At 40.5% G+C, this 25,336-nt stretch overlaps 3 protein-coding genes across 3 annotated transcripts in view; all 3 read right to left on the bottom strand.

Moving 5' to 3' along the window:
- Window positions 1-11,285, bottom strand: part of LOC311008048 (transmembrane protein 266-like) — a gene marked incomplete at both ends in the record, with an annotated part of 37,784 nt that extends 26,499 nt beyond the window's left edge. The window contains 3 exons of the mRNA XM_084001481.1: window positions 2,647-2,838; window positions 4,233-4,265; window positions 11,224-11,285. Coding sequence (XP_083857607.1) covers window positions 2,647-2,838; window positions 4,233-4,265; window positions 11,224-11,285 — 287 coding nt within the window. The remainder of the gene's footprint in view (window positions 1-2,646; window positions 2,839-4,232; window positions 4,266-11,223) is intronic.
- LOC311007767 (tropomyosin alpha-1 chain-like) overlaps window positions 1-25,336 on the bottom strand; it is a gene marked incomplete at both ends in the record, with an annotated part of 69,749 nt that overhangs the window by 35,894 nt on the left and 8,519 nt on the right. The window lies entirely within an intron of this gene.
- fbxo22 (F-box protein 22) lies at window positions 16,303-23,994 on the bottom strand. The gene is made up of 7 exons (XM_084001048.1): window positions 23,833-23,994; window positions 23,428-23,560; window positions 23,019-23,106; window positions 21,083-21,181; window positions 18,714-18,866; window positions 18,458-18,623; window positions 16,303-18,196 (listed from the first exon to the last, which is right to left on the bottom strand). The coding sequence occupies exons 1-7, from the start codon at window positions 23,961-23,963 to the stop codon at window positions 17,803-17,805; spliced, it is 1,164 nt and encodes a 387-aa protein (XP_083857174.1). The 5' UTR covers window positions 23,964-23,994; the 3' UTR covers window positions 16,303-17,802.

Raw genomic sequence — 25,336 nt, 5'->3', positions numbered from 1 at the left:
TTTTTTTATATTTTCATTGTCTATAAAATTCATCTATATCATTTTGCATACTGGTGCTTTATAATAATTTTACTAAACGTATCTAATTAACTTAAGGCTTAGTCAGTTTGGTCCCATAAGCCTTAAGTTCTATATTGTACAGGGTGCACTAGAGGCTAGAGAAGTGCCTCATCATCATGCATCCAAATTCTCAGTTAGAGAAAAAAGGTCTGCATTGCTCAATTATAAAAACACAAAGTGATGTCACATAATAATCATAAACATCACTGGCTGAATGGTCAAATCCTGATTTTATAACCACACAGTGTTGTCTGACAAAATCAACAACCACACAAAGTAAGGACAAAGCTGTGATTTCAGCTAAATTTATAAAACACAACCTGGAGACCACAGAGTCTGTCAGGGCCCAGCTGGTGCAGTCCAAATCTGTACGTCAGTCAAGAACAATTTGATCATTTTTGATTTTAATCAATCAGCATCAGTGATGTAATTGAAAGTGTGTAAGGAAACAACATTAAACAGCCTCCTTCTGATCATACATGTGACACAAAACACAGTAACTGTCTGTGACATCATGTATAGTCAGAACAAAAGACTTACAAGAAATTAAGTGTGCAATATTATCGGCTCCTGGCTCATTCGCGGTAAAATGTCACTTACAATAAAGGCTCCTGCTGTCAGCAGGCAGGAGGAGGGAGGGTGGGTACTTTGTCTGAAATGATGAATTGATCTTGGTTAACTTATGGATGCTGGACAACCCAGAGGTTGTCACTTAATGATAAATCGACGTAATACCGAGCAACGGGGACAGCAAGTCAAGGACTTGGGGAGGGAGACTTAACACATGATGGATGATAATCATGCATACTATGTGGCATTTATGCAAGTGTGATGGGACGTGCGTGTGTGTGTGTGTGTGTGTGTGTGTGTGTGTGTGTGTGTGTGTGTGTGTGTGTGTGTGTGTGTGTGTGTGTGAGTGAGAGAGAGAGAGAGAGAGAGAGCAAGAGAGAGAGAGTGCGTGTTTGTGTGGTAGATGGTCTTAACAAGGAAAATATTGTTCATGTCAAGAACACACTGACATCCCAGTGACTCTACCATGGACATGTGTAGACATACACAGTGTACTGTACCTGTTTCAGTTTACATGGGTCCGAGACCAGAAATAAAAACTGCCATCAAGTAAGAATGCAGGCTAGTGAAACACAGGCTGATATATCCTGACATATAACGTCTAGAATGGGTCCATAAATACTTAGTTCTAAATTTCCCATAATGCAACCTAAATTTGTGACAAGTTTGACTTTGGAGGGTCCCCTCTGCCCAGTAGTCAAGTCAAAGTAAACACATGTAAAATCAATGTTTGTTCAAACACAAACTATGAGTTCTGCATCTTGTCTTAAAAGTCAGAATTTTCCAAAAATTCCTTTCATCATTGCAATAATAATTTAGCTTTACTAGAACTGAGGTGACATGATCATATGAGATAGATAGACACTCTCAGCACACACAATAACAGACTAAGTGAAGACCCTCCTGGAAGTCGCAGCTCTTCCACGCTTCCTAATTTCTCATGACTGCGCAGTGACGGCTCAATGCTGGACATTAGCGGTGGTTGAAAAGTTACATAAATTATCTGTGTTCAATATGATTCCTGTTAACAATGTTAGAGACGATTGCAATGTGTGACTTTCAAAAACACGCTCTTCTTACATCTTTTCCTATTTCATTTCAATCATACTCCAACAGAGAATACATTTAAATCGAGCCACTTTTAGGTTTCAGTGTATATTCCCATCATACTTTGTTCTCCTTAAAGCTGTCACATTCACCTGTATGCACAGTATGATGCATGTCCACCTTCCACACTCTGTGAGAGGCATAGCTCAGTACAAGCAGTGCACCTGCTATTTCTCTAAGCTTCTTCCTCCCTTGCACTGCTGACAGGAGATCAGCAAAGTTTGCCTTGCATCAGTTCGGTCTTCAACACTCTATGGTGGAGACCTTTGTAGCAGTGCTGCATATGACAGGTGGGAAAGACTGGCTTACCGCTGCTGCCATTGGCTGATGTTCTGGTCAATGTAATCACCTCAGGGTGAAAATGGCGAGCTCTGAATACTAATTTGTTTCACTGAACTAATTCATGTTGAATCAATTTTTCAGATTATGTAGACAAAAAACAATCCTTGACATTACGTATACTTTTATATACTGTACATCAGCTGCACACAATACAAATGTCTTTTCAGATGATGCTTCAGTTTTTACTTTTTATTAAATTGAAAATCACCTGTAAATGATTTATGAGGATTCCACCCAGATGAACTAGAGATTTTTACTTGTATTTCTTTTTAGAAATAGATACCATACACCCTAACCCCCCCCAAAAAGGCAGTTGGTGGAACAGGAGATTCACGTCATGGATGTGTAGTCAACAAACCTGCAGCAACTGCATGATGCTACCATGTCAATGTGGACTAAAACCTCTGAGAAGTGTCTCCATGCAGCACCTTGATGAATCTATGCCACGAAGAATTCGGCAATTCTGAAGGAAAATGCAGGTTTAACCCAGAAAGAGCAGGGTGTACCTAATAAAGTGGTTTGTGAGTGTAGAAGAAGTGTTCACCGTACAACAGCAGTCCCACTCACCCTTCTCTGTTTTCGTCTTCATCTACGTTGGAAAGAAGCTGTGAGCCAGCCAGCGAGAGGTCCAGAGCTGCCAGTGGTAGATCTCTGTAGCCAAAACTCACCAGCTGGACCGGAGGAGCCAAGCACTGGTTCTCATCCTCCACCGGCTGGGAGATGATCTCCAAGTCTGACAGACCTGCCTGCTCCACTTCCCTAGTTAGATGCCAACACCAGCAGCAGAGAGACACAAGACCACAGGGAAAACAGGACAGAGGATGACATATATTACTATGAAAGAACAACTGCAATTCTTATAGCACATTATCCACTCATTAAAAAGCATTTCTTTCAGTAAAGATGGTACATTTAGTCTAATACGTCCACAACTCAATACGTTCTACTGAGGTGAGGACTAGAGAAGTTGCAGATTCAGAGCCTTGCTCAAATACAGCAATTCACTGTGTGTGTGTCGTGTATGTGTGTGCGCGCATTACTGTCTCCAATAGCAGAAAAGCTTAATTATCAACAACACAACCCAAACAATAGTGACACAAAAGAACATGAGTTGATGAGAAAAGAAAGAGGAGTGACAGGAAACAGACCGAGGACAGCTGATAGTGAGAGCTGGATATTACCTGATATGTACAATGTTCATTTACTGTGTACTATGGGAACAATGTTGTAAGGATTACTGAAGTAAACAGCTACTAAGGTTTTTCTCTGCAGACTTCTGTTACTGCCATAATATTTAATAATGTTTTTTTTTTATAACAAATACACATTATCTTTTTAATGTTGCTCAAAGCAATTATTTCAATGACACACACATTTGTAATGTTTATTATCGTAATTAAATTGTCAAAGTTGTAAGATTTTGAGCCAATCCCTCTCAGTCAGAAAAATACACTCACGGACCACCTAACCTCCAAAACACTACACCAACTTCAACAGCTCACAAATTACAACAGCTTTACCAATATCATAGTCTCTGTGCTCAATCATTGTTTTCTGGCCTAAGCCACTGATCCATAATCAATTAAACATTAGCACACTTCGCACAGGGTCTAAATTGGTTGCGGTGTCGCAAACCTGTCTACTGCACTGTTCACGTCCGACAAATCCGCAAAACAGCCAATTCAAATATATTCTCATTTTGATTTCACATAGCCTACTAATTGATTTAATATTGAAAACAACAAAAGGTGTACATTTTTTAGCGTGATATGCTACCATGTCACGGACCAGTGGGAGTCGCTCACAGACCACCATTCTTTGAGAAAGATTGCTCCAAGTTTTTCCTATACTGTTAAAAGTGTAATTTCACTTTATCAGCAGACACACATTATAACATAATTTAATGTATTGCTTGTAATCAGTTTTTCAGAAATAAAAGCATACAAGGTAACAATTAGCTATTTCATAAGCTATACCACTTATCCATTTAGGGTTACAGGAAGGCTGGAGCCTAGCTCAGCTGACACTGGGTGTACAGGTGTAGGCTACTGCAGGTCACCAGTCTTTACAGGGCTGACATATACGTACATACCAACAACCATTCACACTCACGCCTACAGGCAATTTATAGTCACCAATTAACCCTAGCTTACATGTCTTTGGATCGTGGGAGGAAGCTGGAGTACCTGGAGAAAACCCACACAAGCATAGGGAGAACATGAAAACTCCATATATGGTCACATTTACTTGTATCATTGTTTTGCTGTGTTAAATAAGTGGGTGAGTTGTAATGCTAATCAACTTGAGATCAGGTCTAAAGAAAATATTGTATACACGTGACAAAATAAAACTGACAACAATATTACACCAAAAAACACAAGCTATAAAAAAGGGCAAACTGAATAAATGATTGAAGTGACCTAAGATTCACTGTACTGTACGTAAGTGCCACCATTTTTTATCAGTATTCCTCATTGATAAGGTTTTAATTGGAATTTACAATAAGGACCTTTGAATGCCAATTTGAATGATTTATATATATAAGAAATGAAATAATGCACAAAGGAAAGGTTAACGTATATGCTTCCACCTTATTCAGTCAGCACACTGTGACCCCACCTGCACATAGCTAGAGTCTTTAAAGTAATATCTTAACACATCAAGGCAGTTCAGTTGTGGGGCAGCAGCATGTAACCCAGCGTGCCCACAAGCCCCAGTTGTGTAAAAGCTGGGCCATCTCAGTAGAGCGTGGAGGTGGAAACAAATGCTGAGTGCAGCTGCAGACTGACTGTGTGTGCCCTGTGGTGTGTATTTTTAGACCAGAGCAGATGCTGGTGTATCATGTCTGCTGTGACGTCATCGCCTCTCCCTTTGTCAGCTGAGTGGATCCCCACTCTCCTTCAAACGTCAAAGGAAGTCAGAAAAAAAGGTGGATGAGGAGAGGAAACTGTAGAGGAGGAGAGGGAGGCCAAGGGGGAATGGATATCGGTGATTATACAAGATGGACAGGGGAGGGCAATAAAGACAAAAGAAACATAGGGACAATGAAAAAATAGGAAAATAACCACAGATATGAGGCCGGAACCAGAGAAAGTAGTCAGGAGAAGTGACAGTGAGGGGAACAAGGACTGCAAAGGTTTAGGGGGAGGACTGGAAGTGAGACGTGGTGGTAATTTGCAAAAGTGAAGGAGTGAAAAAATAGAAAGAACAGTGGAAAGAAAAAAGTAAAGTGGCAAAGTGGAAGAAGAAGTGGAAATGTAGAGGTGCTACGAAAGAGGAGACAAGGTGGTGAAAAAGAGATGGTGCTTCCATTTTCTCTTTTGCCAGAAGAGAAAAGTAAGAAGAAAAAAAGTGCAGGGGGAGGACAACACCTGTTTGTTTTTTTCCAGTTTGCTCCCTCCTTTTCAGACAGTCAAAGGTCTTGTGTTGTTTGCAGGAGTTTCTCAAAAGGTACAAATATCAAGCTCTAACTTATTATTTCTACTGTTGCGACAGACAACACTGAGTGACCTAAAACATTCAGAGGAGGGGCACGTTATCTGACAGGCAGGCATACCTTTGGGAAAGGACAGACATGCAGGCAGATAACAGATAACACACACACACACACAATCCATGACCCTGGTTGTAGGCCACAGCCATGGTTTATTAAAATATACAGTGATAATGTCAACACTAAAAGACCGTAGATGTGATCTGGAGTGACCTGAGCTTTTGGAGGGCATCCTAATCTGTGTGTGTGTGTGTGTGTGTGTGTGTGTGTGTGTGTGTGTGTGTGTGTGTGTGTGTGTGTGTGTGTGTGTGTGTGTGTGTGTGTGTGTGTGTGTGTGTGTGTGTGTGTGTGTGTGCGTGCGTGCGTGCGTGCGTGCGTGCGTGCGTGTGTGTGGAAATAAAGCCACCAAGGCCCATCAGATCAAAACTCTGAACCAGTGTGACCTTAAGACTGGGAAGTGAAGCAGGAGCCAGCCAAGTGCTTATTCCCTATTGAAACACATTATGAAATATTAAAGGAGACATATTATGCCCCTTTTCCACAAATTAAAATAGTTCCTAGGTGTCTTAAAGACCTGTCTGTGACATGCAAGGGTCAAAATACCCGAAGGATCAATCGTAACAGCTCTCTTTTCATCTGCTCAAAATAGAGTGCTGAAGCGGAAGCAGGAAGTAATGTCGCCATGGGACCTCAATTCGAAAAAAATCTCCATGTAAGTGAACGGGAGTCAAAATTTTATTTCGTGATCCGATTGAATTGTGCCATGAGAAAAAAATATGACCACTACCTGTTTAAAACATTGCGTTGCATGCAGAGAAATCAGCAGTTTGTTGTAAAACTATTGTAAAATAAAATTCAGAAGAATTCGTAACCAGAAAGACTACGAGTCGCGTAGGTGACGTCACACACCAAATGCCGCCCTGGTGACGTATTTTTAGTGAGACACCAGATCTGTAGAGCGGTCTTCACACAAATACATTCTTCCGTTGCCGTTTTACGATAAACTGCTGTTTTTTTGGCATGAAATGTGATGTTTTAAGTAGGTTAAGGTCATATATTTTTCTCATGACACAATTCAATCGGATCACGAAATTACTTCCTGCTTCCGCTTCGGCACTCTATAGCCCTGCTCAGAACAGCTGGTTTCAGTGCCTGTCCCTTTAAATGCAAATGAACCACTGCTCAACCTGCCCTGCACCCTCTACCAGTATCGTTACTCACAGGTAGGGGTGGTATTATGCAAATTCAAAAACTAATGACGTCATTGAATGACAACTGAGGGAACAGCTCGTAAAACCACATGGATTTCAACCTTGCGAGCCTGGAAGGCAAGCCAAACACCCAAATATATGTTAAAAAGCCTTCAAAAAGTGACATTTCTATATGTCCCCTCTAACACATATAAAGTATGACATTTCCCTGCCCTCTCTCTGCCTGAGCCATTTCAGAGCTGTAATCATAGCACATCCAATGACCAAATACCTAAATATCTGACTGAACATGGGTTGAATTGTGGGTGATGTCGTTATTTGGTTTTGACAAGGATGAAGGAATTGAAGGAGGATGAAGGAGTTTGGAAAAATGGACATGGTGTAAAAAAAAATTTTGACCAGCAATGTAGATATATCTCATTCAAGAGCCTGCCTCTGAGTGACTGGTGGGGAGACCCCGGTATTTAACCTCTGTGCAGTCATTATCAAGGCCAGTGATCTCGCCTGTAACGACAGTTGCTTGAGTCATCAGAGTCACCTAAATTATTCTAACGACAGTTGTGTCTACTAGTCCAGTTTCTGGCAATACCACCCTCCTTTGGAAGGATGAAGAATGTTTGTAACAAAAAAGATGGCACTGCATTGATTTTGATCTGAATGTCTTTGATTCTCATGTAATGGGAAAGCTGATGATTGGAGGACTCATGTTCACATTTGTTCTTATAACTATACAGGCTTTAAAAAGTAACCATGTAAAAACAAGTCTGTGTGAGTGTGTTCTTTGGGTCATCAATTTCATATAGGTCTGCATATATGTAAGCTACTGCAAATACATAAATAAATAAACACACACACACATATTTAAACACTACTCACAAAAAGGATGTTTGGCTTTTGGATTAAATTTCAGAATGCACCTAAAATACACTATAACCTTTACAGGTGAACTTAATTTAGCCTTCTCTAAACTTTTGAATGTACATGTCCAATTGTTCAATGTTTCAGTACTTATTGAATAACATGCTGTTCTCTTACAAGGTGATTAACCACAAAAATCACAAGCAGCATCTAATTGTCCGAATGTTATTGAGACATTGAGATTTTTGTTGTGCTATAGTATAGTATAGTATAGTATAGTATAGTATACTGTTGTTAGCTTTTGTTTGAGATAAAGAAATTACCATTGCATCCTTCTACTTAAAGGCTGCTTTCATGATAGAATATCACTGTAGCATGAACTTTTTATAGGGATATTCTTGTCAAATATCCCTAACTTTTTGTGAGTAGTGTATATGTAAGGCCACAGTAGCAGTTTCTAAACAGAGTCTTCTCATCACTATCTGGATGGCATGCAACAGTGTTTTTTTGTTTTTCATTAATAAAATCTCTCTTTTCAGGAAAATGTGTTATTGCAATCTAATCTCAAGAGCTGCTGCCCTCCACCCAATTTGATGGAATTATTTCCCTAGACAAGAGGGCCTCACATTTCACATACGCTATATAGTCAAAAACACTATGGTGCTGTTAACCGGTGTACACTGCAATATGTATTATATGAGCAAAGAGAATGGATATTAAACCAAAAACCAGAGTTTTACTTAAAGTTTCTGCAGGCAGCAGCCCTTTGACTTCTCAGAAACTATATGATTTCAGTAAGGTACCGGTATATATAGCTAAATCAAATTACATTAAATTAAGTTTGAATAGTAAAGAATATCATGGCGGTGAATATGATGCTGTTAAAATCAATAAAGTTAAAACAAAAATCTACTAATCAGTTAAAGCAAATGTTCTCATTGTTATTTAATCCCCCTTTAATGTTTACCAGGTCTTCTTTAATGAAAAGGGACTCTGATTTAGTAGTTTTCAGTGCAACTGATGTATTTCTCCAACCAGCGCTGCTCTAAGAAAATAACTCACTAGAGAAAATCCACGTCAGGACGGACTAGTATGTTGTTGTATTGTGAAAGTTGTAAATGTGCCTCTGTGACAGATTCCTGCACACTTGTTTAACTTGGCAAAGAATCGATTCCCACCCTGAGACTGTGGATATACAATATCATGCCACTGCGCGTTGTGCTTGATAGATGTTGTTTTCACCACGCTTCTCCTACACACAACATCTCATCCATACCACCTCTCATCTACAGCACAGCAGCAGGTTTGGCTCTCTTCCCAAACAATCAGGACTGTACACATAACTACTCATGACAGACACAAGCTGTCCAGAGCCCACCAGCTCATAGCTTACAGTGATGTACCTGGTGCGCTGCCTGGCTGCCAGCCGGCCAGTCGAGATATCAAGAAAGGTGCTGACCTAGCCGATGGATTTATAGTGAATTTCTGTTTTGCTACTCTGTTCTTTTTGCAAGATTTAAAACTTCAGCACGGTAATCCACGACACTGTGCTGTATATGTCCGTTTTAGTTATATCAATGCTGCATGGAGATGTGAAACTTGAGACTCATTCACAAAGTGGACTGTGCATCATAGCTTGAGGAACCAAATCAAATGTAAACATGAAATTCATAAAAAGGGTGATCTGAATTTTTAGCTCCTTGTAAAATGTTAGAATTCATTAATGCTATCATAACTTTAATGCACTACTGTATACGCAAATAATGCCAATGACAAAACCCCTAAACAAACAGTTTCTTTGTAAGTACAAATAAAATACAACATTTTTTGCTGTCTTAAAATCAAAAACTGACCTTTTGGAGTACCGCCCGATGTTCTTATCTAACAAACAGTGGCAATTGCTAAATTCTCAGAAACATTATTTCATGGAAAGACTAACAAGACTGCAGCTGCAAAAGAGCACCCCCGGGAAAGAAGTGATATTCAGGGGAGCAGGATTCCCTGGGGGTGGCAGATAAAATTAAATAGTGGACTATAGAGTTGTGGGCCAGGTAGGAAAGGTCATCGTGTGACAAAGGTTGCTCACGGGATTTCAGTGGCCAAAGCAGAAGGTCACATAAGTACCTTTAGGCCAGTGGTAGTGAAGAATGTTCTTCCTCAGACAACTGGAAGTGTCTCACTTATGACCCTCATAAACCCTATGCTACAAGACAGACTTACAGTCGACCATGCAAGAGATGCTTATTAGCAAATGTTAGTATGCTATTACATTAAACTATGATGTGGTGATTTGGCTGCAAAACTTCAGCATGACAGCATTGTCATTGTCAGCATTATATCATAACATTTTGCTCAAAGCATGTTTGGCTACAGGCTCTTAGTTTCATTTAAATATGTAGAAATTTAGTTTTAAAAAGTGTTGTTTTTTTAAAAGGCAACCCAGGGGTAATTTTGGCTAACTAATATAATATGCCCAAAAATCTTTAGAATAAATTTGACATTAAAGTTCCTCGATATGAATTCAGTACATTATACACCCATTTCAGCTTTTATTCAACACTGTTCATATATCATTAATTCCACCTACATTCTGCATTATGACAAGATCAACTATAGCAGTCATACTGACAGTTACACAGTGTTTGAATACAGTATGTCAATGGATCTAGAACTGAGTGACAATGGCTCTGTGAGATGGGAAATATGAAATATAAATCTGACATGCTTTCATGCACTGATGCCTGGTGTAAACATTGTGCATCTATAAAGGATATAAAACAAGAAATAACATATCTCCAACTCACATCAAACAAACAGGTTGAACTGCTTATCGCCTCCCCTTGAAAAGCCCAGTGGCAGCTTTGAAAGCACACCTTCTGCAGGGGGGCAGAGAAAATATATTTACATCCAGGCGCATTTTATCCTGAACCACAGTCCATTCTGTCTAAGGCGTAAGTGGAATAGAAGATCAACACACACGCACACACACACACGTTAGATTAGGTTGCCTGAGCATTATGCCTGAGGATCTACAACACTCTCAAACTTGGCCAGTACACTGAACACAAAGCAGATGTTCCTTGCTCCCACCAGCTGCTGCAGAGAACTTTGGAGAAGCTGGACATCATTGTCTATTAGTGTTATAGACTCACTGCATGTGAGTGTGTACACACTTAGCACAAACTATCCAACAACTTCCCACCATATATTCAGACAACACCTAGACCAGTTTGATGACAACATGTAACAGATGTGTCTTGGTGACAGCAACATACAGATATTCTAATGCTCCACTACATATGGACCTGTGTTAGTGACGCACATTTCCTTCTCTTGCTGTTAAGAAAGTAAAGATAGTGGGTAATGTTTGTCTTTGCTGCTGACTCACATACACCGTAATATGGATTTCACATCAAAAGATGAATATGAGGCGAAAGAAAGACTGTCAGCTTTTACCTAGGGGAGTTAATCAGCATCCAGATCAAACCAAGCAAAAACAATGACAGCAGCAAAAAAAAACAACATAAAAAACGAAGATCTCATCACACCTTAGAGCGTGCACCTCGGTCCACACTCTCTCACCTTTCCCGTCCTTTCAAAGCAGCGACTTGGGAAACAAAGCCGTCTGTTTCAACAGTGTTCATGCTGCAGGACTTAATACATATCACTTCTACAGAATTTACAAATAGCTTCAGGTAATTTCTTCGAACACCCAATTCAACTTCCAGAAAAACTTTCATAATTTCATGCCAGTTGATATTAATGAAGTCTGCCAGGCACATTAGCTCATTAATAATATTACAGATTAAACTGTGATGAATTGGTGAACCGCACAATGGACTGTTCTGGCCCTGGTGTGACCAGTCTCTTATCTGACCTTTACAGATACAAGCTGTAGAAGACACAGGAGATGCAGAGACTCTCGTGGGGCAGGGCTAAGACAGCAGATGTACAGAAGCCTTCTTCATAATAGAGAGGTCCATGGACCTTTTTACACTGTCAGTATCCAATAATAGATTATTTTAATTTCTACAGACACATGAGGGAATATGAGTCTTGGCAGACTTAATGACTTAAATGACAGATTTCTGTAGTCTTGTGAAACAGACTTTACTGAATGGCAATGTATTTTTGCATGTACACAGGCAACATTCAGTCTATTCTGTACACCTGTAGTATATGAAGTGATTGGCTGCTGCATCTTATACATGTGCAGAATTCATAGCAACAGCTGTCGTGTTATTACATTTTAAATGTTAAATTCAGTAAAGAGGCTGGCATTTCCAGGAACAATTTATTAGAGGATGAGTGATTTTTCCTACAAAAAAGACTGATGAGTTTGAAAATGTCACTATTATGGTGATGTATGGAGGACGATAGAGGTGCTCGTTTGTCAATAGAAAAAAAGAAAAGTCAAAGGACGAACAATACACTCTAAATAACAGTATGCTGAAGTTGTTGTATGTATGAACGCACACAATGAACAACGTCCACAATTCACAATCATGGAGCTACATTTGTTAGTATCCAACTTCTTAACTACTGCTGCTGAATAAACGACAGGAAGAACAGCAATGTGGAGACAAAGCTGCATGGTCCTCTCAGTTGGACAAGGACAATTCAGAATCTTACAGGGAACAATGTTATTTACACTGTACAATATTTTCAAGCTGCAAAACCTCAGACACGTTTTTGAAGAACATTACATCTATATAGTAACAAATGTCTAGTGCCTTGTTTTTTCATCTTTACGACTCCATTATTTTGTATTGTGAGCCAAAGATTCAACATGAGACCATTTAGAGGGGTTTCTGAAGGTGACCACTGCACTGAAAACTACCAAACTTTCTTAAGTACACTAGCTTCCCTTCAAACTGTTTTAATATGAAAATGCTGATTATACACAGCATGAATCAGCATTTATAATGTAATAATCTGTCCATCCATCCATTAGGTAAACTGCTTGTCCTTGAGGACCATGGGGGGGCTGGAGCCGCTCTGAGCTGTCAGTGGGTGAGGGGCGGGGCGCACCCCGGATGGGTTGCCTATATTATTAATTACCTAATGATGTGATCTAAAATGAAATCAGTCACACAGGCTGTTTTAATGAACAAGTATAATTTTGCAGATAATACTTTTTCACTATGTTTAATTGTGACTGGAACATATTTACTGATTTCTATGTTGCTGCACTGGCACACTTCTTCCATGACTGAGAATAACACAGATTTATTGTCTGCTTGTGGTTTTATATTGAAATAAAATACAGATATAGAATGAGACAGGCTAATTTGCATAAAACAAAGCATTTGTTTAAATGATATACATAAATTCAGTGTTATTTCACTGTCAAAACCAAGGTGAAGGAAGAAGTGTTAGGTAAGTGGCGGCACAAGTGGTTGAATGATAAAAAGAGAAATTTAAATGGATTGTTCCTTTTCATTTTGAGCATATTTTTGAACTGTATCTTAATGCAATCATCAGTGTTCAACTCTGACTTTTTTTTGCAGGTGACCTGTCAAAAGCCGATGTGCGAAGCAGTCATCTGTTTTAGGATACATTTTCACCTCAAACACGATGTGATATGACGCTGCTACTGAGACCCACCGAGCTGAGCTCTGTAAGGGGCCGAGAGCAGGACTGGTTTTCTCATAAAAGCACAAATGGAGCAATGATTTAGGGCTATTCATCTAGGTCAAGAGAATAAATGCAGCTAGTTAAGATGAGACAAATTAGAGTCATGCTACCCCAGCAGAATCATGAGTTGACAGAGAATAATGATTTTCAGTGTTCTCCCTTACCTCTTACTTTCTCTTTACACACACACACACACACACACACACACACACACACACACACACACACACACACACACACACACACACACACACACACACACACACACACACACACACACACACACACACACACACACACACACACACACACACACACACACACTAATGCATCAGCTGTTCTCAGTACACACACACCAAGGGTGCAGATTAAAATGGAAGGCTGGGAGAAAACTGGAGGTGGCGAGGAAAAAGGTGTTAAGTTGTAAAACTAACTGGATAATAATAATATTTAATATGTTGTATTCCACAGAAAGAATTAGCATTGGAACCTGTGTTTATGGCTGCAGAATGCATGTCTTATAGCCAAGACTGTGCAGGTGTGTTTGCATGAATCTGCATCTCAGTGTGTGTCTGTGTGTAGCATTCAGAGTGACGAGGGTCAGAGACACCCAAAGCAGGATCTGAGTGAATAAAGGTCATTATTGGGGGGAAAAAAATGAACATGTTGTGCAGAAATCTGGGAAGAGGTGAAAAAAGAATGACAGATTAGAAGAAAAGTGGAAAAGCAAAAGCATATTGGGATAATAAGTGTGATCTATGATGAAATGTCCTACACTCGCACTTGCTGTTTTGTGTACATGGTTTGGAGGATAAAGAGACAGAGGCAGAAAGTGGAAGTGTGTGTGGACTGTACTTACTCAGCATTAGCCATGATGCTTAGTGAGGCGAGATGTGGTGGTTATCACAAGGTCTCCACTCGGTTCTGCCCGGTTTAACGCCGCAGTTCACCTCTTCACCTTTTCAATGCTTCTTTCATGTTGAACCTGCAACGAAACATGCTCATTAATGTAAGTGGGAAAAAATAGCAGTTTTAATTTAGTAGCACAAATATGCTCAAACTATTTTACAGACATGTTTATGTGACCTTTTTGGAGGCTGTAGTTATTGGTGCTGTTGATGATTTTTGGATTACATTAAGATGGGACTTCTATTTTTTAACCATTATATCCTAATAACAAAAGAAGGCCTTAAACACGCTCTGCGTAGAAACTCAGGTAGTAAGAAATCAGTTACTGTTAAGGAGCTTGTACTCAGTAAAGTGATGATGGCGATGGATATCAAACTTATAAACACCAACCTCAAATCTACAAATGCTTTCAAAAAGTTGGATTCAGATTAATGACACAGTTCCTACAAATGACTGACTGAACTGCAAACATAACTTTTTGTCTTCACACCTCTTAAGCATTTATCCACAGAACTGGGTAGGCTAAATGTCAGTCTTTCCATGCTCCTGCCATCTGAGCTATAAAAGCACCTGTGATAAAAAAAAAATAAATAAATAAAAATAATGCACTGGTTTCACTTGCTGGTATCAAATTAATTGGGCAGGAAGTGAGAAGAAACTAGACGAGACTTGTGTGTACAACTACTGAGAGCTCCTCGTTCTACATAGATGAATTATTTATTTGAAGCAGAAAGGACCTACCTGTGTGAGATTTACATTGTTGGCGGGTAACTGTGCCTCCCGCTGCCCCCTTGCTGATAGTAGCCTAATGTCTCCCTCGGCGGTGATCAGAGTAAGTGAAGCAGCAGCAGCAGGCTCGCAGTGTGTGTAGGCTGCAGCTATCCTTAGCACGTTTGCATTGGACAAGCACCACCGCTTCCGCTGCTCCCACTTGCGCTGCTCGGCTTTCAGTGCAAAACCAAAGAGGTGGCTGAAGCTCAAACGCAAGCAGCAGCAGCATCGTCACTCGGCAAGATCATATTAGCTCTCAAGTGTTATCAGACTGAGATCAAATAAAAACGAGTGCAATCTGGGATCGCTGTGGGCTTGCGTGTGCTGCTGCTCCAGATCCAGATCCTGGATTCACCTCCAGATCCAGATCCCGCTCCTCAAGTCGAGGGTTTCCCCGGCGAGCGCAGCGGGGAACCCAGCGAAAGGAGCTGTCCAGGTGCTGAAGCGAGCCCCCGATGAAGCTTCGACTCTCTTACCCGACCTCCATCCCCCCGCCTCCCTCCTCCGCCTCCTTCCACAGCAGCAGCAGCTGAGCAACACGGGGCGATTTTCATCCAAACGCCATCAAAACATTGACGTGTCGGTGGCGGGGATTGACAGGAGCCAGTGAAACGTGTGACATTTGCATCGCTCCGGTCACGACATAGTGGTCTTAAAAAATGTTGGACAAGCGTGCGCGTGCGTGTGAGAGAGAGGGGGGGAGTGTGTGTGTATGTGTGCGTGTATGTGTGCGTGAGAGAGGGAGAGAGAGAGGCAGCGAGTAGATTTTCCCAGTTTCCCGATCGAGGCCAATTTGCGAGCAGATTGTCGCCACAGATGATCTTATTAGCTTTACGCCTGGTAGGTCGTCCCTGTCCGTGTCATGAGCGCTTTTTTATGGTTTCCTAAAATAAAGATACTATGGGAATATAAACTGTCTTAACAGCAATTGTCTTAACCGTTTGTCATTCATCGGGATTAGCCAGTCGATGGTTAAAGCGGACATCAATCAATCTCGAGCGTCTCTTCCTTTATTTAAACACGCCTGGACGTGGGCTGCTGGAGATGTTATAGGCTGAGGCTCCGATTTCAGGGTGTGCGCAAATAAAGAGGAAAAAGTGGTGATGTTAATTAGCGGTAGTAGGCCTGTAGTTACAACCGAGGAAGGATGCGTAACGCCCAGTGGACCCGGGGACTGCCTGGATTTAAAGATGCTGCTGTAGTGGTTTTAACAGAGGACTTGAGGAAATAAAAGGGAATGTCTTCATAATGACTGTTTGGGATTTATTGAGGAGAATGAGCAGAAATATGATTTGGCACATGTAGAAAAGTGCAAAACAACTTTGTTCAATGAGCCTTACACACTAACTTAAAACACATTTTAATGACCTCTTCATAAACTATATGGGTAGTTGTTTACATTATGATACAAAGGAGGAGGATACAATTAGGTGTTGACATCTAATTCTTTTTTTTTTCTAAAAGTAAACTAATGGACCACTTGTCCTTGCAACAATCATTGTTGCAGCTTTTACAGAAAAGCTAAACTTAACATGGGCTACTTTAACAATAACAGCAACTATGTGAAAAAAAACAAACTGGAAATTGCACCTTTTTGTCATCAGGATTTTCTTCTTGTTGAGGAAAAAGCAAGACATCAATCAACGACAGGGCGATCTAGAAAGAAATCTAGAAATGAAATGCGTAGCATTCAATGGATTTTTTACACAGATATACTGTATGACAGCATCTGTAAAACTTTGACAGCTTTTTCAAACATGCAGCTGGGTAGTTAGTCTCACACTATATTATCATGGTTTCATGAAGAACCTTTACCATTTATAACTAGCAAATAATACCAAATACTCATTCTTAATATCTAATGACCCAAAAACAGAATTCACAATTTATTCTGACAGTTCTTAAATTTCCGATCAGTTTCCCAAAGTTAGAAATTGTAGAAGGGCCAAGACTAAATTGATGTGAAAACTTCCTCTACAATGTAAGTGACACTGACTGGCAGTGTCACTTGCATTGTCAACAGGGCAGCAGTTCTGTCCTGTTGAATTATTTGAAGCTGCGGAGAGGAAGTGACCTATAAGACCCACCATTAACAGTTGGTTGTAGGTAGTGGAAGATATGATCTGACATGTGGACTAAAAAGAGGCACTGTAAGATTCTGTCTGAATTCTCTATGCCAAACTGAACCAGGCAGAGAGTTAGATATTATGTGTAAGAGTACTAATTTGTAGGCTAACACGGTTTCATTTTTCCATTGGTAAGACAAAAGTGTAAAAATCTTAAGTGTAAAACCTTGAGGAGGAGGAAGAGTGTTTAAATCAAGGTTATCTTGATTTTGTGGAGGAAGGGCCACACTCTTCATATTTACATGGATAAAAAAAAGTGCCTTTGCTGAATCAACAACTATTAGCTTGGGATACACAAGTGTGTATAATTCAACCACCTGCAAAGCAAACAACCCTTGAGGTTCACGTCAGAGGTGAGTAAGATATGCCATCGATGTGTGCGATATCTTGGAAAATATTTACACATATTTTTACACGAGTGCTCTGTCACATCTACATGGGAACAGAGTTGGTTACTTTGCTTCTCAGGGTCCTACTTGTGAAATTCACTGGTTTTAATATGAAGCTGTGTTCACACAGTCTCCATGGGACACAATTTCCCAGATGATACCAATGTGTTAATGGCTAAAGAAATAGTTTCCTGCTTTATGAGCAGAAATTATGACAGCGATATCGTAACAAGAGTAACATTTGGTACTGAATGTTTGTTCCCGACTGTTGTAGCACGCAGGAGAACGAACGGTCGTCTTTTTTATATTGTTACTGCAGGTCAGTCAAGTCAGCCTAGATGAACCAGCGTCATGACTGTAGTGTACTCGTGCTGCAGACTGTCCGTGTCAGTGTCGCACAGCGTGTAATCATCTTTGATGATTCGGTCGCAGCCGATTTCTCCGTTGCCAAAGAGGCCAAAGAGCGGAGTGTTGGGGAAAACCTTGTGAAAGGCATCGGCCTCTACGTTGCTCTGGTTGTTGTAGTAGTTCTGGCCTCTCCCCACGCAGGCGAACATGAAGCCCAGGGTGTTTCTCTCGGGAATCTTGGCTGCTTTTAACCGCCGGATTGTGGCTTCAGCTTCCTTTGGATTGCTGATGTCTTGATCCAAGAGCACAGACGCCCCCTGCACCTTCGGGCCACTCAGGGCCAGGCCCACCACACCGTAGGCTCCCTGGCTACAACTACAGTGAGAGATAAGGGAAGAAGGAGTGTAAGCATCGTAGTGTGAAGAGTGAGGTTGTAAAAATGCTGCTATAACTTAGGTCTAAAACTGAGACTGTATTTTTAATTTAATCAGAACCCACTGACAGAGACAAAGAGCATAAGCGACAGAAATACAGACATTAAATGTCTCTGGTTGCAATAATGAATGTTGGTTACTTTTTTCTATCATGGTGCAGTGGGCACTATGATCTTAATATTAGTGCAGAACACTAACTCACCAGTTTCTGGGTGGAGAGAAAACACTTTCTACCAGTCCTCCAGCAATGAGAGCTTTGCTCTTGGCCAGCGGCTCCAGCAGCTGGGTGAGGAAGCGTGCTCCTCCAGATTTATATGCCTCATAGACAAACATCAGTACCACACGCAGATCTGGGTTGTCGACCAATCCTGGAGGGAAAGTACGACAAAACACATCTGAAAGACTGTTCAGGTTTTGCATTTCTCAGCGCAGAGGACAGAGCAATTCTTTTCACTCACCTGCTTCTTTCAGTGCAGCTGGGGAGATGGACTTCTTGCAAAAGTGAAAGGGCTTGATGTGGACACCGTCCATGGTAGGGAACATGATTGCAAACCCTGCCTCCCCTTCTTGGTGCTCCTGAGGGGGGTTGGAGCAAGACCCACCAGGAGTCACTGCACAGAGACAATGAGACACCACAGAGCAAAGTCTTATTTAAAGTCACTGACTCACTTCATGTGTCATGGAGGAGCAGGCTCTCTGGGTCTTGATTTGTCAATACACAAAACAGATTCTGCATCTGGAATAACAACAATAGATCCTGGAGGGACATTTGGAACCAGACACTTCAAGTTTTGGGGTAACAGGAGAGAGAAATATGGAAAGAGCTGGAACACTACAAACCCTACGAAGAGAGTCGAGACCTCAGGAGGCAGCATCTAGTGGCCATTAGAGGAATTACAACCCAATGAATTATAGCATTGCATTTACCAGTTTAGTGTGGAACATGGTTTTGTTTAATGGGTTAAAAGAATAATATTAATAATTCATAATTAATAATAGCAATAATAATATCAAGACTGCATATGAACTAACCACACAAAGAGTTTAAGAGATACACCACAACCTGCACACTGAGCAAGGACCAATTAGACTCGCAAAAAAAAAAAAGAGGATATCTCATCATCAACACACAAGCATCTGTATAATTTCAACCCCTGTAATTAAAAAGGCACAAACTTTAGCAAATGGATATGAAATATGAAAAAAAAACATCAGGTTGTAACATCATAAATATATAGGATTATGAGACCGACAGCCTCATTCACACACTTTTTTCTTTTTAAGGTTTAAAATTGTGCTGAGGTAAAATCCTGGTGTGTAATTGCATTTGTACATCACAGCAAACCCTTCATTGTATTCAAAAAGAGCAGACACATTAGTATGTCATTTATCCACACCCACCTGCATTTTACAGGTTATAGAATTCATAAAGGGTTATGCAGAAATACCACGTTGAGGTGTATCGTAAGTCATCTTTTCAATACTGTGCAGGCCCACCACCAACATGCATAAATGATTAGATGTACACGAAGCTATTTGGCAGACCTATTACAAGAAATCTATATCTCCCTTATTCAATCAAAGATTTAATCCAATTGAATTGGATGTGCACGGTGACCCTGCACTGACCCTTAGCGGCAATATCACCAAATGAGTGTTATCACAAACAGCCGTGGCAGCCATTAAATCTGATAGACGATGGGAGTGTGATAAGCCATCATCTTGAGGAACGAGAACATGGCTGATGGAGAGCGGCTTCTCCGGAGGGTTGTGATTATGTGGAGAAATGGGGAGCACAGCACCGGGCAGACTAGGCAATCTATCAGAGGGTGAGGCGGGGGGGTGCCAGCCACCAGCGGTGCTTTCCAACACAGCAGCTTCAGCAGCGATTAATGCGAAGTGCTCACTGCTGAAAAGGTGAATTATTCCTCTCAGATAAAGTCAAGGTAACTGGTTAGCTTTAATTTTCTCAAGAGACTCATATGTGTACCATCATAACGCTGATTCTCATCTGAAGAACTTTTTTATGTAAAAGTTGGATTCAATTATTTCCTGTACGCGATTTTCTTTAGTACAACAGAGTGTTAGGGCCACATTTAGATCACAGACTTTGAGAATAAAGTCATAAATTTACAAGAATAAAGTCATAATTTTACGAGAATTAAGTGGCAATTTTATGAGAAAAAAGCAGCGACTGCCTGGTTCTTTCTGCGGAATAGATGCATTTTCTTGCATATTCTTTTCAAAGTCCTGATACTGATGACAATGTGGTGCCGCTGTGCCAAAAGATTAAAGCCCCAGTATGTACTGTAGGATTCATGGTACTGGTAGTACTCTGGTTGAGAAGAGCAACTGTCTGCTACCTCGTTCCCAGAGAAGCACAGTAGCTTACGTGAAGAGCTCCAGAGCTCGAGCTCTGGGGGGAGAGGCTGGTCGGCCGTGCAGCCCAACACAGAGCGCAGGGGGACTGGGCTTGAGCTCGGGCTCTGGAGCTTAGCTGCGATGTACCACTTAAATGAGTTTAGAAACATTATTTTGTATAAAGTAAAAGATCACAAAATGGTCCACGACCCTCATTTTAACAACTTTCCTCTAAGACAACAGGTTAAAATATTATGACTTTATTCTTGTAAGTTTACGACTTTGTCGTCATAAATTTACGACTTTATTTTTGTAAAATTATGACTTTATTCTCGAAGTCTGTGAATTTATTTTTTCTCAATGTGGCCCTAATACTCTGTTGTACTTTAGGGTTGAGGTTGGAATTTTATTTTCCATGTCTATGAATAATGAAACGTGAGAGAGGCAGAAGAAAGAAAACACTTACAGACGATGCCTGGTGTAGCAATGCCCATGATGTTACAGCCTTTGGGGAAGAGCAAGTTCATCTCTTCAACTGTGTCTGGACTGTGGCGACTCTTTTTTGCTTAAGGGTAAATGAAAAAAAAAAACATGTTGATGAAAAAGGTCACTGTTTTATATACCTATCTTTTCAATAATTAACTTTCAGAAATTTAAAAGAGCTCTAAAAAGCAGATGATTTAGATTAAGATAGATATTTACATGAGCCTGGCACAGGCTGGCAGGGATTGTACATCTACTGCTCTTAATGTTCCAAAACACTCTGTATTTGAGTTTCTACTAAGTAGCTGCACGGTGAATAAAACATCATTGAGACATTAAGATATGAATTTTAATGAATATTAAATGAGAACTTTAAACACATCCCATCATGTTTTTAAATAAGTGAATGGATGTGCTATGTCAAAGTTGCCTATGCTAAATGCTCAATCAATCAAAACAAACGCTTTTAATACATCAAGAAAAAGACAAGACACTCCAGTGAAACTGCAGTGACAGAGAAAAGGGAACATTGGTCACAAGTTGAAACTGACAAACAGGGAACAGATATATTTACACTGGGTTAAACACAATACCTCCCACTGACCCAGTGTTCACTGATTCAGAGCTCAGTCAGTACGTTTACATGCAGAGCTTAATCGAGCTATGCTCAAAATTCGATTTTGGCGTCAAGTTGGACTTCTGTCCTTGTCTCAGTTTACATGCAACTGAGAAAACCGAATAACTGACGGGCTCTGTCACCTCGTAAAAAACTGAATAAACAACTTAGTAAGCTCTCAACTGCAGTTCCCGACCAGGCGCGTCAGTCTGGGCTGGATGCGCGCTGAGAATAGGATACGGGCTGGCTTTCTCTCTCTCTCGGCTTCTCTGCTCCACTTTGTGCCGTCTCTACTGTTGTGGAGCATGCGCACATGCATTGTCCAGTTATACTCCGACTAAGGTGTATACATGACGGAGAAAATCGAATTTCAATCCCATTATCCGGGTGTCTTAATCGGAGTTCTCCAACTCCGATTTCAGTCGGACTAAGGTGTTTACATGCACTTCAATTGTCCAGTTATAGTCGGATTAAGGCAATAATTCGTTTTTTCAAGTGTCATGTAAACGTACTGAGTGATTCAAGTTCCTGCAGCTGTGCAGTTTTAATCACTTATCAGTTACTTATAGAAGCCCATGTGAATGGCATATTGCAAACCTCACCCAAGTGTATTTTTGTGCTACAAACATGAGTTTTACATGTGTAAGTACAGTGGTTGTGTGTTGGGGTCTGAATGCTGCCAAAACCTAGGTGAACTGTACTCACTTCTGTGCCTGAATGGATCATGTGATGACACAATTAGAGCAGTGAAGCTGCTGCCCTGCTAATAGTACAGCAATTTCAACTCCATCTAATCCAGGGCTTGTTATTAAAGGGCAGTGTCCTTAATCACAAATGCAACATGTGTTGTGTTTTGGTAATATATTTTTAAAGTAACAAATAGAGGAACACATTTAGGTAGCATGTGGGACTCCTGCTTTCACAAAAATGCCCAAAAGCCCAGTAAAACAATAAGGCAGAAAATGTCTTGAAAGCATCCTTTCACTTAATATGCTTGAATCATAGGACTGTATAAGCCTTCTCATACAAAGACTATTAACTATACCTAAACTAGGTATGGTAGACATGCTACATCTGAAAATGTGGCAATTTTGTGCTGACAAAATGTAACCTGTCCTGGACCCAATTTCTGGATTCACATTGTTGAATTATTTTGCTGAAAACAACAAACAGGCTTGTTAATATCAGCGTACAACATTTTAAACAACCAAGCAATAACTTTGAGATAAAAAATGTGTTAGACCATTTACCAACAAAACTCAAATAGTAATGTAGACGCTGTAGTACAGTGATTAATACCAACCTTTACTCTGTCTGTAGCAATAAGCTTGTCCTGTAAAGGCCTCACAGTCTACCATTGCCAGAACTGTGTTCGGCAGGAGAAACACTTTCTGTAAAATAAGCAGATTCAAAGAACGTGTTAACAGTGAATACATCACTTCTTGTCAATCAAGTTTACAGCTTGCTAAATCAACATCACTTTTAGGTTAAAACGTTTTTGCTTTTACTTATGAAAATACCTTCTGGTATTCACCCAATAGTTATATAAGCAACACTGATTTACTTTGCTAATCAGAGATTCTTCACCATATTCATTTTTTGCATGTATTGGCTAATTAAGGTGTACCTACAAGATGTTTCTCCATAGTTTACTGACAAAACAGCCCTCTAATCATATTGAATGTGAGTATGAGTGACGGCGTCCTATTCACCTCCACCTCCTCAGCCAGGATGCTGCAGAGTGCATGGACTTCTGAGTCGGACGGTCCACATGCTGACACCCAGGTGAGGTGCTGCTGAGTCCTCAGCACCCTGCGGGCACAGTTCCTCCACAGCCTGCACACACTGAGGAGAAACACACACACATACACATAAACACACTCAGCTTCACTTGCCAGACAAACTTAGCGGGAGGGTGAAGTCAGCTCACGTTTCCGGCAGATGCAAAACAAAACACAAACACGACCGAGCACCTGAAAACAATTAATCACCAGGTTCAAAGAGTCGGTGGCTTCCTAGCTGTTCTGCAAGTGTGTGAAAAACAGTTTCACTTCCACTCGACAGCCATTAGCGTTAGCGTTTACTTCACTGTTTAGCGTGTGGACATTTTCCGGTACCTTGCGATCCGCAGGAGCGATTTCGTTGGTACGAAGGTCAGAATCCGTTCAACCACCTCGGCGACGTTGCTCAGCACGTATGCGGCTTTGCTGTCTTGAAAAGAAACGGCGAAATCTTGATTTTCACCCATGTTTCGCTCTCTAGTCTTGAGGTTTCCGGGACGGCTGCCTCAGCTATGCACTTTGACCTCTGCTTTACCACCGCTGCCGAGGCGACACACCGCCCCCTGCGGCGAGGAGGTGCCACTGCAATTAAAGTTTTCCCGTTATTATGATGAGATGTTTGATATGCATTATTTGATTTGCACGTAAATAAAATATTTTATATTATTTTAAAAACACCACTTCATTTAATTGTGTTTTTTATGTTTGCATTTTTTTTCTCAGCGAATTTGTTCATAGCTTGTGATGTAAGGGGTCAGACATACTTTCATTTTAGGGACAGGACCAGTTACGTAATAATATTTAAGAGTAATAATACTTTTACAAATTTGGACTGGCATAATACTTCACTGCACAAATACAACTGGACTTATAGCCCACATTGTTATATTGTGTTCTCCATTTAAAATAAGTGGTACTCTGTAATGGTACAGCATTTTTGCAGTGCTTAAATGAGATGACGGTATAAAAAAAAGAGTTTCCGATTGACATCGATGCTGTAATGACACATACAAGTTTCTCTTGATATGCACCTCAACAGAAAAAAACATTAGTAATAATACAAGAACTGGAAGTTGGTTATACTTCAAGCATTTATTCATGATCTTTACATTTCCAAGATAAAATGAGAGGGAGAAAAAACTCTAACAAATCAGTTTGTCAAAATGAACAGAAAAAAAGTTGAGTACAGTGTGCAGACAGTTCTTTCACTTAGCTGGAACAAAACAGTACATTCAAGCAACTGTGCTAAGAATTTCTTCCCTGCTAAACTGGCGGTGTACAACCATACTGACACAGAATAAATGCTTGCAATACAGAAGAAACAGACACACAAGCAACCTTACAAAAAGTACACATGATAAAAGTCCCTTTTATGAAGCCTTGGCTTAACTTATGGCTTTGTTCATGAAGATTATGTGCAGTATTTTCCCCCCCAAAAAAGTGCAAATTCTCCAAACATACATATAAACTTATTAAAGATATACAGTAAACTTGAACAGACTTGATTACAGTGTGTAACGGAAACAGTGTAGTTTTGACTTGCCAAAGCGATTTGTGCTACCTTGTGTAGATCTTGTTTCTTCAGGACGACAAGGTCAGAGAAGACACATAAACACAACTCCCCACATCATCTGCAGCGACCACATATGGGAGCCAGCCATATTCAGAGCACATGAGGCAATGTGGGGAGGGGAACAGAGCTGGGTCAAAGGTTAACCATCTCCATTAGCGTTTGATCCAGCATCTGTTTTACGCTCAGGCCCTCTTCTTCAGCACGTATCAGTTTATCTGTTAATATAGCATTGCATCAGTTATAAAAATCATAAAACCAACGGTGTAA

This window comes from Trachurus trachurus, assembly GCF_905171665.1.
Source record: "Trachurus trachurus genome assembly, chromosome: 3".
In the NCBI taxonomy this organism is placed as follows: Eukaryota; Metazoa; Chordata; class Actinopteri; order Carangiformes; family Carangidae; genus Trachurus; species Trachurus trachurus.
This window is presented reverse-complemented; position numbering and strand designations above follow the sequence as displayed.

Coding starts and splice junctions, on each gene's coding strand:
- fbxo22 (XM_084001048.1), bottom strand. CDS start 23,963: ATGGGTGAAAATCAAGATTTCGCCGTTTCTTTTCAAGACAGCAAAGCC. Junction 23,107..23,427: donor TCCTGGCTGAGGAGGTGGAG/GTGAATAGGACG, acceptor CTTATTTTACAG/AAAGTGTTTCTCCTGCCGAA. Junction 21,182..23,018: donor TTGCTACAGACAGAGTAAAG/GTTGGTATTAAT, acceptor TTTACCCTTAAG/CAAAAAAGAGTCGCCACAGT.